Source organism: Dinoponera quadriceps, unplaced genomic scaffold (assembly GCF_001313825.1).
Source record: "Dinoponera quadriceps isolate SergipeBrazil2010 unplaced genomic scaffold, ASM131382v1 scaffold2346, whole genome shotgun sequence".
Classification (NCBI taxonomy): domain Eukaryota; kingdom Metazoa; phylum Arthropoda; class Insecta; order Hymenoptera; family Formicidae; genus Dinoponera; species Dinoponera quadriceps.
In genome coordinates this window covers 64,365-77,068 of record NW_014556388.1, presented here as the reverse complement: position 1 = coordinate 77,068, position 12,704 = coordinate 64,365, and the positions used below count along the sequence as shown (strand labels likewise).

Sequence of the window (12,704 nt, the reverse complement as noted above, 5' to 3'; positions counted from 1 at the left end):
ACGTCACATCCCTGCCAGGCTGTGCGCGCATACTTCATGCTCGGTAAACGTCAGCACTGTAAATAGAAGTGCTGGAAACGCTCCGGGTCGGCTTTGATGTGCGCAGCAGCAGCTGAATCGTTCGCGGCTTAGGTTCTCCGAACGACACTCCTCGCGTCGAGATCAGGTCGGCTTGCTGAGACGCGAAAATGGCCAATGCTCCGGTAACAAATCCGGTAAGTACTCGTCGACTGCTACACGCGTTAATGGGATTTTCATTGATCACCGCAACGGCATCCGCATTGCCGATGGTCTTGCGGAATTTCGGAGCAAACCCAGTTTGATGAATCCGTAGCACACAGACTTGCTCGCAATTATCTGTTAAATCCACATATTCGAATGTATTTTATTCCACCAAGGTATAAGAAATTTATCTACGCTAATTCCGTCGTACATTCGATCTTGTTGATGTAGAAGGTTCGTGCTTGATTGAATGCAATTAACGTCTAGAAAATTGTACCACGCACAAAATAGAATCCCCTCTGTTATTTTTAAGATTTATATATAACATTATTTTGGCAATTTCCTCATGAAATCGAATTTTTGCGGCAGACAATCCCGTATGTGGGAGAGGTAGAGGGAGGCCTGAGAGCAGGTACGATGCTGAAGATACAGGGTAAAGTGCCTCCCGATGCTGTTAGATTCGCCGTCAATTATCAGCTCGGGCCGACGTTGAATCCAAGGGACGACATAGCCATTCACGTGTCCCCGCGCTTTCCCGAAGGCATCATCACCCGAAATCATATAGAATCGATGAGCTGGGGCATGGAGGAGAACGCTGGCCCACTGTGGATCCAGCCGGGCCAAGAGTTTGAGATGTTGATCCTGTGCGATTACCACTGCTTCAAGATAGCCATAAACGGCAAGCACTTTACTGAGTTCGCTCATCGTTTGCCGTTCATAAAAGTTACTCACTTGGTGATCGACGGTGATGTGGAGATACACTCGATCTCTTATGAACAGATACAACTGGATTCGTCGAAGTCTCCTGCTGCAGCACCGGATGTACCGGCTGCTAACTTCGGGCCGCCACGTGAGGAACCACTTATTTTCTAAATATAATTAACAATATAAAGAATAATTGAGTCTTATGTGAAACGGAACATGCTGATGTGAATCACCTATTTCTCTGACTCCAGCACCAGGTGGATTGTACCCGACATTAGGACCTCAAGGTGGATATGGTCTTCCCCCCGCCGGTCCCCCGCCCAGTGCCTACGGCGGTCCTGATGGCTATAATCCGCCGAGATCTTACGGATACCAGCCTGGTTACGAGAAACCAGAGGAGGAAGATGCTTTCGGAGGCTGCTTGAACAAAGTTGGATTAGCGTTGGGGGGATTAGTGGCAGCCGGAGGAGTGGCCGCAGCTATGCACGCGATGAATGTAAAGATCGATTGAAACTCAGCGGCATTTACGACGCAATTCTCAAATACATACTATCATTTGCAGAAGAAGAAGGAGGAGGGGACTGATGAAAAGGACCATGAGAAATCGGACGCCTCCAAGTCGGAGAGCGAGGGCGGCTTGGGAAATCTGGGCTCTCTTGGGTTAGCCCTGGCTAGCAGCCTGGCAAGCAACGCCATGCACAGCAACACGCACACACAGCAAGGCTATCCCGCTCAAGAGTCCGGTGGCGGAGGTGTATTGGGATCTATTCTCGGGGCATTGGGTGCGATATATTTATAACTTGTGTCTCAAAAATGCTGTGCGATATGATCGGTTATTATGCGTTATATATTTGCGACACGACGCAACGATCCGAATCAAAACGAACGCAAGTGGGGATAATATCTGTGATCAAACGCCGGCGTGACTAGCCGGGTGACATCATCGCGTTGGAATTATCGCCAAGGACGGGAGTGTTTCTCAGACGAATGGCAGCAGATGATCATCTGAGATACATTCCCGATAATTAGGATGAGAGCAATTTACTCTCTCTCTCTCTCTCTCTCTCTCTCTCTCTCTCTCTCTCTCGATTTACGACGTCTGCTCTTTTGCGTACAGGTGGTACCGGAGGCGGTGGAGCACCTCAACCGCCGGCGTATGCTCCCAACCAGCCACCCGGTGGCGACAGCCTGGGAGGAACGATCGGATCTATACTCGGCGGTGTTCTCGGCGGCGGCGGTGGTCATCAGCAACAACCAGCGTATCAACCTTCGGGAGGATACGGTGGTTACCCATCATCCGGTGGATACGGTGGCCAAGGTTCAGGCGGACAGAATCTCATATCGGACATCGGATCCGCGATCGGTTCCTCCTTGTTCAGCTCGGCCTTGGATGGTCTGAACAAACGTGGAAAAGAGGTAAGCGAATCGACTTCTACTTTTTCACTACTAGGAAAATGTTGTGAAACTACCGATATAACACTGGTTATCGACATTTTTCTTGCGATATTCTTATTCATTTTATTTCGAGTTTTTTTTTTCAATTTTTTACTCGGTCAATCTTCAAGATATCTCGTGTATTTTTGTTTCATATTTCAAAATTATGTTGTTTTGTTGCCACGAATGCCATTTTAATTATTTTATCTCCATGTGTATCGTAATAATTTCTGCCGCGCGAATTTTTCGTTCTTTCTGACGTCATCAAACAAGGACAGTCGTAGCGAAGACACAGGAGCCTTTCTAAGATTTCTAGATCACAAAGAGTAAAATGTCCAGTGCAGAAAGTGGAAATATCTTTACATCATAGTAAAATTATTACGGGCGCAGGCGCACGAAATCCTCAAGAGTAGTTTAAAAGATAAACACTGTCCTGATCATGATATTTTTTTAAATTTTAAATTTTTTCAAGTTTAAGTTTTTTTAAGTTAATTTTTGTTCAAAGATCGATATTTTTATTCTTACACCGATATCACTAATGATATCGATACTCTTTATTAGATACCCGTTTCAATATTAGTATCGACACTTGCATGATATCGCAACATCTTTACTTTTGACTCGAGAAACGTGTGCAATTTGGAGAAAAGTTCCCGGCTCTCGGTAATGACATTTCGCGAACTTTTCCTCACGTAGAAATCTCACGACGAATATCGTCCCGGGCCGCCGCCTCCGAGTTACGAACCGCCAAAACCAGCGGCCCCGAGCACCCCGGCATCTTCCGGCGGGCATAAGTTAACCGCGGACGAGATCTCGAAGGGACTCGGACTGGAGGATTAAACGAACACCGAGAACGCGGATCCCGCAAGTACACGCCGAGCGACGATACTATGCTCTCTAGTTGTTTCGGAGCGAAGCCCACATTAAAAATCACGTTTATCAGAAACATCGCGAAACGCACTTGTTTATCTCTCGACGGTAGCAGATTTTAAGTCATAATCAGCGGTTGCTCGAGACGCAGCTCTGCGGGAGAATTCTCTCGGAAATTATACGTATGAGTTTCGTAAAAATGTAATGTTATACGGTTGATATTTTAGTAGAATTAAGCTCGGTCTAAAAAGTGCTTTTTAAGGATTTTAAAGGTTGTTGCATATCTTAGATAAGAGCCAGAGAATCGACTACACTCCGCTTTTCACAAAGCCTTCCATGAAACGGATGATTACAATCAAGAGTTATAGCGACGATATTGAGATGTTTTTTGAGATTTATTATATATTTTTATAAAAATGTTTTATTTTACATGAGAATGCGGCCTTAGACAGAAAGAGAGAGAGATACATATATGCCTTATATATTTTAATTACAGATGATGCTCGGATATTATTTATTACGGTTATTTATATTGAGAAAAAAATATATATCTATATGTATATCTCGAGTGGATTTTTTTTTAAAATCATTTTACGTCAAGTGTGAGATTATCGTGCTACGTATTCGTCTGATCGTGGTCAAGAGCTTCTGTCGAAGCCGTCGTTTCCAGTACCACGTTATACTCTGTCTGAAACGCAAATTACAGTTTAGCGGGTAATGTTAATGGTCGAAACTTTCATTTACGGAACATTGCGAGAACGCTGAACATACGTCAGTTGCGGCTTTCAATGCTTCGAGCTCCATCTTCTGCTTTCTGTTAAAGAAGCCGATCTTTATCAAACCCAGTATTAGCAGTATCAGCAGTATAATCCCTAGCGCTATCGAAAGTGCTAATATCCACGCGGCAATTCGCTCGGCTACCGGCGAGCCCAGAAACGTTGTAGCGACGAAAGCGACGTCCGGCTTATGACCGTTCCTTTGGCTGATGTTGCACGGCTGCGTTATGGTAACCTCACCCTCAGTCACGAGAAACACGATGTCTTTGTCCTTCATCAAAGTGGCTGCACATTTGAGAATAAAGGTAATATACGCGAACCGTATTCTCACTCTCCTGTGTCTTCTCTTATCCTTCTTCTACGTATTGCCCTAAAGGGCCTACATACATCCGAGCAGCTCAAGAAAGTCCAATGTTTTGAATTATTCCGCTCATCACATTATTGACTTTGCGAAGATGTCCTTTTGGAAGGCCCCCATTATGAAGCCCGTTATATGTTATTATTACTTCCGTAAAGTTCGTCAATCGGTACTCAAAATATCTATTTTTAATACCGATTTTTATTAATTTTTGACAAAGTTTTTAACACTCGGAGTTCAAACTTCGATTTTTTGCCACAAAATTTTTCCTCTCTTCGTTGGTAAAAAAAAAAAAAAACTATAGTAGGTATAAAATAAAGTCCTACGGCAAAGACTAAATAATTTTATCGAGAAGATCCGTGCAAAACTACAGAAATCAATAGTTCCCGAGATATTTCGATCATATATCAACTTCTTGTAACGGGCTTCGTGTAATATGTAAATAAAAGTATGAAGAATCATCCCTGAAAAGGATGTCTTCATAAAGTGAGCAATGTGCGGTCGGTAGAAAAATGTAAACACTGGCCGTTTTTTTTTTTTCTTCAAGCCGGTTTTACTTGCCGTGAAAGTCCGCGATTTGCAGGTCGAGCGTTACCAGCAGCTTGGCAACGGACAGCGTGCTCGGAAACGGGCCGACGTAGCAAGTGATCTGCTCGCACCGCACCGCGTCGTTCGTGCAATTAATGTACAACGTTCTGTTCGCAGACGGCACGTTCATTGATGCGTTCTTGCCGGCGTTGTCCGTGTTGACGCGCGTCGAGTCGAGTGCCGCGAACGGGAGTCCTTCGATCGTATCGCCGCACTGAAACGGCGATCCGTCGATCACGCCGACGGTGTTGTTGATAGCGGCGACCGCGATATCTCCGCTGCCGTGTCGCCAGTGCGTCGGGATCCTCACGGTCAGGCCGACCTTCTCGATCGGACTGATGCCGAATCTCTGAATCTCGTAGAAGTGCTGGAACCTGACGTTCTCGAGCGGCGTCTTCTCGTTCGTGTACGAGTACGAACTCACCAGCGCTTTCCTGAGCAACGAGAACGAGCGAGATGAGAGCACTAAGAAGTACGACGGAATATCAGGAAAGTCCGTTTTCAAATTTCACGCGTTGATGCTCAGTGAGAGCGAGAACGACGATTTGTGAGTCCGCCGTGATGGAACCTCGCGGGAAGTGCAACCATTTCGTCCATTTTTGACGATACGTGGCAGATTCTCAATGAGATATCCTCTGTCATTCACCGGACAGCTCGGCGCTTCGCCCGAAGAAGGTTCCTTACCTCGATAAGATTTTAAGGGCGTGGTGTATTCCTCAGCTGAATGAACCGAAGGTTGCCGGAAGCGCTATGAATTGTTTTTCCATCATGATAACGCCGGACCTCATGTCGCGATAAGAAGCTACGGAATGGAATGGGACGTTCATTCTCCCGCACCATTTCCCTCGTTGAAACATTTTCTTCGGGACGAAAAATTCGGGTTGTTCGAAAGCCCTCAAAATTCATCTCGATCGACGCGCAAGAAACTTTTGTTCCAAGGACATCGTGCGAGAAATAGGTCATTTGCTTCGATAAAATTACTCTTTGAGTGAAATATCGCGTCCTGAACTTACACGATATGAAAGGAACTTTTATCCGAACAACCTATACCAACCCGACGATCGCTACGTCCATGTCCACGTCGAAATACACGGTGGTCACGTGATGGTTGTCACTCAGCGTCGACTCGTTGCTGTGAGTGCTCACATTCGCCCGTATCACCGCCTTCTTGACGTCGTACGTCACCATGCTCGTGTCCAGCTGCAGCGATAACGTTCTCTGCAACAAAACGAATCCTCTTTCAGCCGTTCTACGAGAGAGAAATGCCGCGTCAATCAGCGTCTCGTAATAGATCCTCTTGAATCTCTCAATAGCATTATTATCGTCGAAACTAATATTTGAGCAGGGTCGGCGGACAAGTTGATTTTTAACCAAGTTAGACTAACTTCATTAAGAAAATTAATATCGAATTAATTTTGTACGAAACGACGATATGTTGACTTCAAGAATATTCAATCACGACGACGCTGCTTTTTCCCCGTAAATGAGCACATAGAAAGAATCATCACGCACATTCGTTCTCAGAGGGTTGCCGATCTCGCATACCACGTCGAGGAAGTTGCTCGTATGCGAGTCCTCCGTGCACTCGGGCGGGATACTCGCTAGCGACAGCGTCTCGATGGAGATGTGCACTTTGCTTTGATACGCCGGCTCGCCGCGATTGTAAATGTCGACGCGCAGCGAGATCGTCGACGAGGAGCCAATAACGTGCCTGTTGTTCGACTTCAAGTCGGTGAACGTCAACGTCACGTTGAGATCGGACACGCATATCTCATCCTCGCCGCAGTCGACGGCGAACGGCAGCTTCACGAGGTCTTCGGTTCTCGATCGTAATTTGTTTATCGCGACGTGGGACGTGCTCAGTGCGTCTCTCTTCTTGCTCTCGTTAGAAAGGTCGTCTTCCAGCTCCACCGACACGAATATCTCGAGCGGATCCAGTAAGTTTCGTATTTCTTCCTGAAATATATGAATGTGATTACGCTGATCACTGATTTTGTCGCAGACGTTCGCGCACCATAAAATTGATCTCGAGCTGACTACGCGAGCTGTTATTCTTGTAGAGCGTGTCCGGTATCCTGTAGGTTCCGTCGTTACTCCTCTGCTCACGATATGCGGCCCTGCCGTGCGTTTGATCGATCTTCAGGACCTTCACGATTCCTGAAACGACGAGCTCAAGTGAGTATCCGATGCGGTGAAACGTTTTGGATTAAAGCTCTCTGAAGAAATGAACGAAGGATGTCGCCAGAAGTTGAATAACTGGCCGATATGTCGCGGAAAAAAACTCTCCTCACAGACGTTTTTACGTAATTGTGTAAGACAAATTTCGTGCTGTACTCACGCAGGCTCTCCGGTACGTATGCACCCTCATAGTACACGTGCATGTCGATCACGAAGGACGTCGTGTTTCTCAACAGTCGGATCTTTTGCAGGCGCGCCAGCGTCACGTTCAACGTGACGACTGGCACGGCTCTCAGCAGAACGGCCTTCTCGGACAAATAGGCGCCCACCGCGACGTCGGGATACCTGTCGCCGTCCACGTCACGGGGTTCCGAGATGGAGATGCCGAAGCCGCGCATCAGCGGCGAGTAACGCGAGCCGACCAGCCTCTGGCTGTATCTCCTGGAGACGCCGTCCACGTGCCCGTTGTATATGTACACCGCGCCGCCGCTCTCCTCCTCGTACGGCGCGCCTACGGCGATGTCATCGTAGCCGTCGTAATCGATGTCGCCCAGGCACATCAAGGCGGAGCCGAATCTACCGCCGGCGATCTCGCCCTCGATCTTGCTCAGCAACTTGAAATTCCTCTCCGCCTTCAAAGCATGACGTTATGGGTTTTAGTATCACCGGACTCTATCGAATAGCTTGCCGTGCCTTTTTTGTTTCGCGAAAATTTCCTCGTGAAATGCTCCGGAAGTGTAGGGGAGAAAAAGTATCTAAAAAATAATATTTGCTGGATACTAAGGTAAAAGTGCTCTAAATGCGACACATTGTTTTGCTCTTTAAATATGAATATTCAAATTTTCAACATAGAATATACGTATATATATTAAATAATATATATAAATATTTTATGTTTAAAAATGAAACGTATTTGAGGATCAAAATAACAAGAATACCCACAGTTAAGTACATGCCCAGACTTTTACCTTAACATTTATTTATATAATAAATAATATATATATAGAAGCGATTCCACTATTTTATTTCATCAGAACGTCAAGGTATTTCTCTCGGTAGATCTGCGCGACTCCCTGCTTATTCTCGTGTCGGTGTGTAAGGCCTCCCGTATACTTGCCTCAGTTGAGGTACTCAGATTAGAACTTGGACTCGTATTAATAGTCTTTAGTGGAAATTTGCCTCAGATGCACAGGTTCGGAATTTAGAATTAAATGTGAGTTTTCCAGGTGAATCACGATTACAGGAATAATGTCACATATATTATTCAATTGAAAACCTCAAATTTAACTTCAAAATTCAATCAAAGTATCTCACGTGAAACAAACTTCAAGTAACGACTACTAGTACGGGCTACTTTAGAATTAAGGTGCCAATTCATGAGAACTTACTTTTTGTAGCATTAAACGTAGCTATGACATAGGTTTTGCTCTGACGTTAGCGTCAAAAAACAAGTTGGGTTTTACTCAGTTTTAACGTTACGTTATATGAACCGCCAATTTGAATATTCAAATGTTTTATATTATGTTCCATTATTTTCTCTATATACAGTCTTTTAATTATTATATACATATATAATATTATAAAGTTCGGAATGACAATTCCTAGAAAGAAATTACGCGGAACTGACGTTGTGTAACGTTCAACGCCGCTACATTCTTTTCATGCGTTTTCCAGCGACAATTTGGATCACGTGACCTATTTTGACGCTTAAGGTCGGAGCGTCGGGAGTCAGCACGAAGAGGCACCTGTAGTTGTGGATTTTCCGACTGAATCACGCTTGCAAATATATGTCGAGAGACAGATTTCCAACGACTATTAATACGGGCCCGAGTGAGATGCGTACTCTGTGTTGCGCTGAGAAAACGTAGACGCGGCCTTCGTCCACGTCTTTGGCCCATTGCGGTGCGCCGACGATCAATTCGTCCCTGCCGTCGTTGTTCATGTCGCATGACGTTAGAGCGGTGCCAAAGTACTCCCCGATTTGTTCGCCTTCTACCCTTGTTTCTATCCCCATGTGTTGGATACTCCTCGGGGGAAAGGTGAAAACGAGGACCTTTCCGCGCAAATTAGCGCCTCTCGTTACGCTGGACGCGTACAGAATCTTCCCCCGTTTGAAATAAGCACCTGATGTTACAGCGTATCCTGCAAAAACCGCCATGCGGACACATAGATAAAGGTTCCTTCGGTCGTTGAAGGAGATGTTGCGTAAATTCTTTTTTCTTTTATACAATTTTTATATTAAAATGGGCGTACACTGAGTGAACGAATAATCAGGATGCCACAGATCTGGAAAACAGAGAAAAGTCATGGAAATTTAAGTTGCTCGGAGAAAAAGTGGAAAGATATGAAAAAGGAATTTTGAACTTTGCTCAGAATTTCCTTAAATGTCTTAAAAAGTACTTAATATCTTTTATATCTAACATTTGTAGTGAAATGCATTCGAAATTTGCGCACTTTACGAATCATTTCTTACATGTACATAGGGCCGTAACGCATAGAAATTCTTAAGAAGTGAAAAAAATGACCAATCACAGTCGATTGACCGTAAGGAAAATAATCGAGTGTGATTGGTCGATTCCCCCTGCCTCTAAATGTTAAAATTGAAGATTACATATTGATAATCGAAATGATTCTCCACTGTCACATGGGAAACATGTAAAAGGCAAGGAATTTCCAAATTCATTTTCCGCGACAATGAATGAAAAGCGAATGTGTAACGTGTATAAAAGCGTACGCTTTCTTTAATAAACCACTTTACGAACAAATCGTTCGTTATAGCGTACATATTTTCCAAATTTCCATTCGCTGTTCATACCTTCAGCTTTTCGTGTAAGCGTGGACGGATACAACGAGATAAGAAATGTAACATTACCGAAATAATCGTTAAAATCAATCTGTCTCTCTTCGACGACTTTGGGGATTATCGTGTTCGAAATTGAGCTTTCGAATGCATCGGTGATTAGTATTGCGTCGCCTTTCCAGATGTTCACGCCTGGACTGCCCAGCACGATATCCACGCTGTCATTCCGCGAAGTCATGTGTAAGGAAAAGCCGACCTCGGCGTACGCGTAGTTTGGGATGGTTATTGCCTTTCTAAGCGCACGCTGTTTGGGACCGTCGAATGTTGGTAACCAATACTTCTCCGCTTCTTTCTCAAACGCTTCGACACCGGTAGCCAGAGTTCCGTAGCAAATACCGCTTAGGAAATAGCCCGTCAGTTTCCACAGCGGTCCGCAAACCTATTCGACGAAATTGTTCGTTGAATAATAAACAAGTATTATGAAGAGAATCTCAAGGCAATTTGGAAACCTTCCATTCTGGATACAACTCTGATTTACACACACGGAGGAAACAATTTCGTCGGTGTAACTGGTGAATTTTCCGCCGTCGCCTGACGAACCGGACGAAAACTCTATTCACAGTCAATTGTTCTCAGTAACACGGAGATCTCATATTTTGTTTCTAAATTTTCATCTCCCGAACAAGCGGAAGCAGATATTGCACAGAATCTGCTATGCTGGAGTATGATATCAGATTGATGACAGGAATCGAGCAGGATCTCTGTTGTTTTGTCACCATTTCAATGTATTTAAGTAAAACAGATCCTGCTTTATTTCCGTCTACCAATCTGCTCTGTAAACTCGGGGAAAAAATTATATATATATATATATGTCCACACGAAATAAAAATACTATTGAATGAAAAACAGAAGAGATATTTGGATGAAATGAAAAAAAGAATGAAAGAGGATATCATTGATATCGTGTGCTGTCAGAAATATGTTTGTAAACAGTATTTTGTGGGTTCGTTGTATAAGATGATATATAGGATCTTTTTGACATGATCGATACCACGACTCTCGGCGTCGTCGTCTTGCTCTCCACGGCGATGTTCGCGCCGATCCACGCGTTGTCCTTGACCTGGCGGATCCTTGTGTCGGCAGGCCGAAGACCGTTCACGGACCGGTCCACCAGCCATTCCTTGCACTCGCCGTTCATCGTACACTTGAAAACTGTCCCCGGCTCGTTGACACCGCGCAACGCCGTGGAGTTGGCCCGCGGTGCTCCCACGAGCAGCAGGGGATCGCCCGCACCCGCGTACAGAGCTACGGAGAAGCCGAAGTAACTGCCGCGTCGCTGCGGCGACGCGGGCACGGGATCGCCGAACACCCGGACATTGCGCGGGTCTATGTTGTACGCCGATGGATCGTGCCGCGGGATCAGCAGCGCAAAAACCAAGTACGCGCCCAACATCTTGAGGATATATCTCTCGAATGCGACGCACCGGGAAGTCGCGCCCGACAAGAGAGGAAAGTGCGGTGGGACCACAGGATGTGGTGTGTCTCAATATCGCACGTGGCGATCGTCGTATCATGTATTGGTCGAAATTTGTGTAATTACAGAGAAAGAAACATTTCCGCCTGCTGGCGGAGTACTGAGAAGAAGAGCGGCAAAATCCAACGACGCACCTTTGTTCGAAAGAATATTGTGTCCTGAACGCACACAAATCGCTTGTTATAGCAATTTATTCGATAGACTAAAAGCACACTTCCTTTATCCTGGGGACATCCCCAGTAAGCAAGAAATCGTTATTACAATTATATTTTACAACTAAGCAGTACTTAATGTTGTATAGAACGTTACTGTTGACAATATTTCACCGAAACATTAAAAACAATGTTTCTACAATATAATTTTACTATTAAAAAATATAATACTATCAATGTAACAGCTCAAAAACGAAAGATCATGTCAAAATGTTTGTAAAATTCAGTTCGTAAAATCAATGTTTTAGAAGATTAATGTCTCTTGCTTGCTGAGGACCTCCTTTGGATATCTTTGTTTCTCGAAGGTCTGTATTGTATGGAAAAAATGTTGCGCTTGTTGAAAAACTGTTGTTTGCTCAAGCGAAATTTCTGTCGAATCTTTCATCTTAGTGCGACAGATTGACGGCAGAAACTACCGTTTCGTTTCAACGACGAACAATTGTTACGTTTAGTTAAATATATTTAAACGGAACCCAGATAGCAAAGTGATGTCATGTAGCGCTATGTTGATGTAACATGATCTCAAAAATGCGTACAAATGCGTGGGCATAATACGCCGCTGGGTCATGTCATGATGCCAGAAAAATGTCTCGTCTAATAGCATTAATCGCAATCACGTCATGAACGCATATTTTCACATCGTTTGTGTTCAGATTTTGCGATACATCATGTTAATCATGTAATGATTTTTAGAAAGGTATTAAGTCATCAGCAGAACAACCACGTTGCGATGAAACGTGATTATCACGCATCTCTATTTGGAGAACATATTGCAGATCCTGCTTGGTTTCCGTCGCCAATAAGCTGTCATGCCAGTAGACCTTGTAGGTAGAATCTACCCGCGGATTATGTTTACACAGCAACCTGAAATCGATTTAAATAAATTCCGCGTAATCCGCGTTTACGTGAACTGAATAAAGCCGGTTGAATGATTTCCGCTATAATAACTGTCACTATCGATGTTACATGTATAAATAATTATGTTACAACTATACTGTATGGCATGCACGGGTGAAGCCAGGATTTC

The 12,704-nt window shown here is 44.5% G+C and overlaps 2 protein-coding genes across 2 annotated transcripts; one reads left to right on the top strand and one right to left on the bottom strand.

The window, feature by feature from the left end:
- Positions 1-53: 53 nt before the first annotated feature.
- LOC106747287 (uncharacterized PE-PGRS family protein PE_PGRS54-like) lies at positions 54-3,307 on the top strand. The gene is made up of 6 exons (XM_014624673.1): positions 54-215; positions 592-1,072; positions 1,179-1,423; positions 1,490-1,709; positions 2,045-2,343; positions 3,058-3,307. The coding sequence occupies exons 1-6, from the start codon at positions 189-191 to the stop codon at positions 3,199-3,201; spliced, it is 1,416 nt and encodes a 471-aa protein (XP_014480159.1). The 5' UTR covers positions 54-188; the 3' UTR covers positions 3,202-3,307.
- Positions 3,308-3,814: 507 nt separating this feature from the next.
- On the bottom strand, positions 3,815-12,665 carry LOC106747271 (integrin alpha-9-like). Its single transcript, XM_014624640.1, has 9 exons — positions 10,983-12,665; positions 10,004-10,370; positions 8,975-9,273; positions 7,292-7,763; positions 6,968-7,110; positions 6,466-6,909; positions 6,008-6,171; positions 4,927-5,387; positions 3,815-4,292 (listed from the first exon to the last, which is right to left on the bottom strand). Exons 1-9 carry the CDS (start codon positions 11,382-11,384, stop codon positions 3,952-3,954), a joined length of 3,093 nt encoding a protein of 1,030 aa, XP_014480126.1. The 5' UTR covers positions 11,385-12,665; the 3' UTR covers positions 3,815-3,951.
- Between the last annotated feature and the right edge of the window lie 39 nt (positions 12,666-12,704).

Coding starts and splice junctions, on each gene's coding strand:
- LOC106747287 (XM_014624673.1), top strand. CDS start 189: ATGGCCAATGCTCCGGTAACAAATCCG. Junction 1,073..1,178: donor TGCTAACTTCGGGCCGCCAC/GTGAGGAACCAC, acceptor CTCTGACTCCAG/CACCAGGTGGATTGTACCCG. Junction 1,710..2,044: donor ATCTATTCTCGGGGCATTGG/GTGCGATATATT, acceptor TTTTGCGTACAG/GTGGTACCGGAGGCGGTGGA.
- LOC106747271 (XM_014624640.1), bottom strand. CDS start 11,384: ATGTTGGGCGCGTACTTGGTTTTTGCGCTGCTGATCCCGCGGCACGAT. Junction 7,764..8,974: donor TTTTCTCAGCGCAACACAGA/GTACGCATCTCA, acceptor CATGCTTTGAAG/GCGGAGAGGAATTTCAAGTT. Junction 4,293..4,926: donor GCAAATCGCGGACTTTCACG/GCAAGTAAAACC, acceptor TCAAATGTGCAG/CCACTTTGATGAAGGACAAA.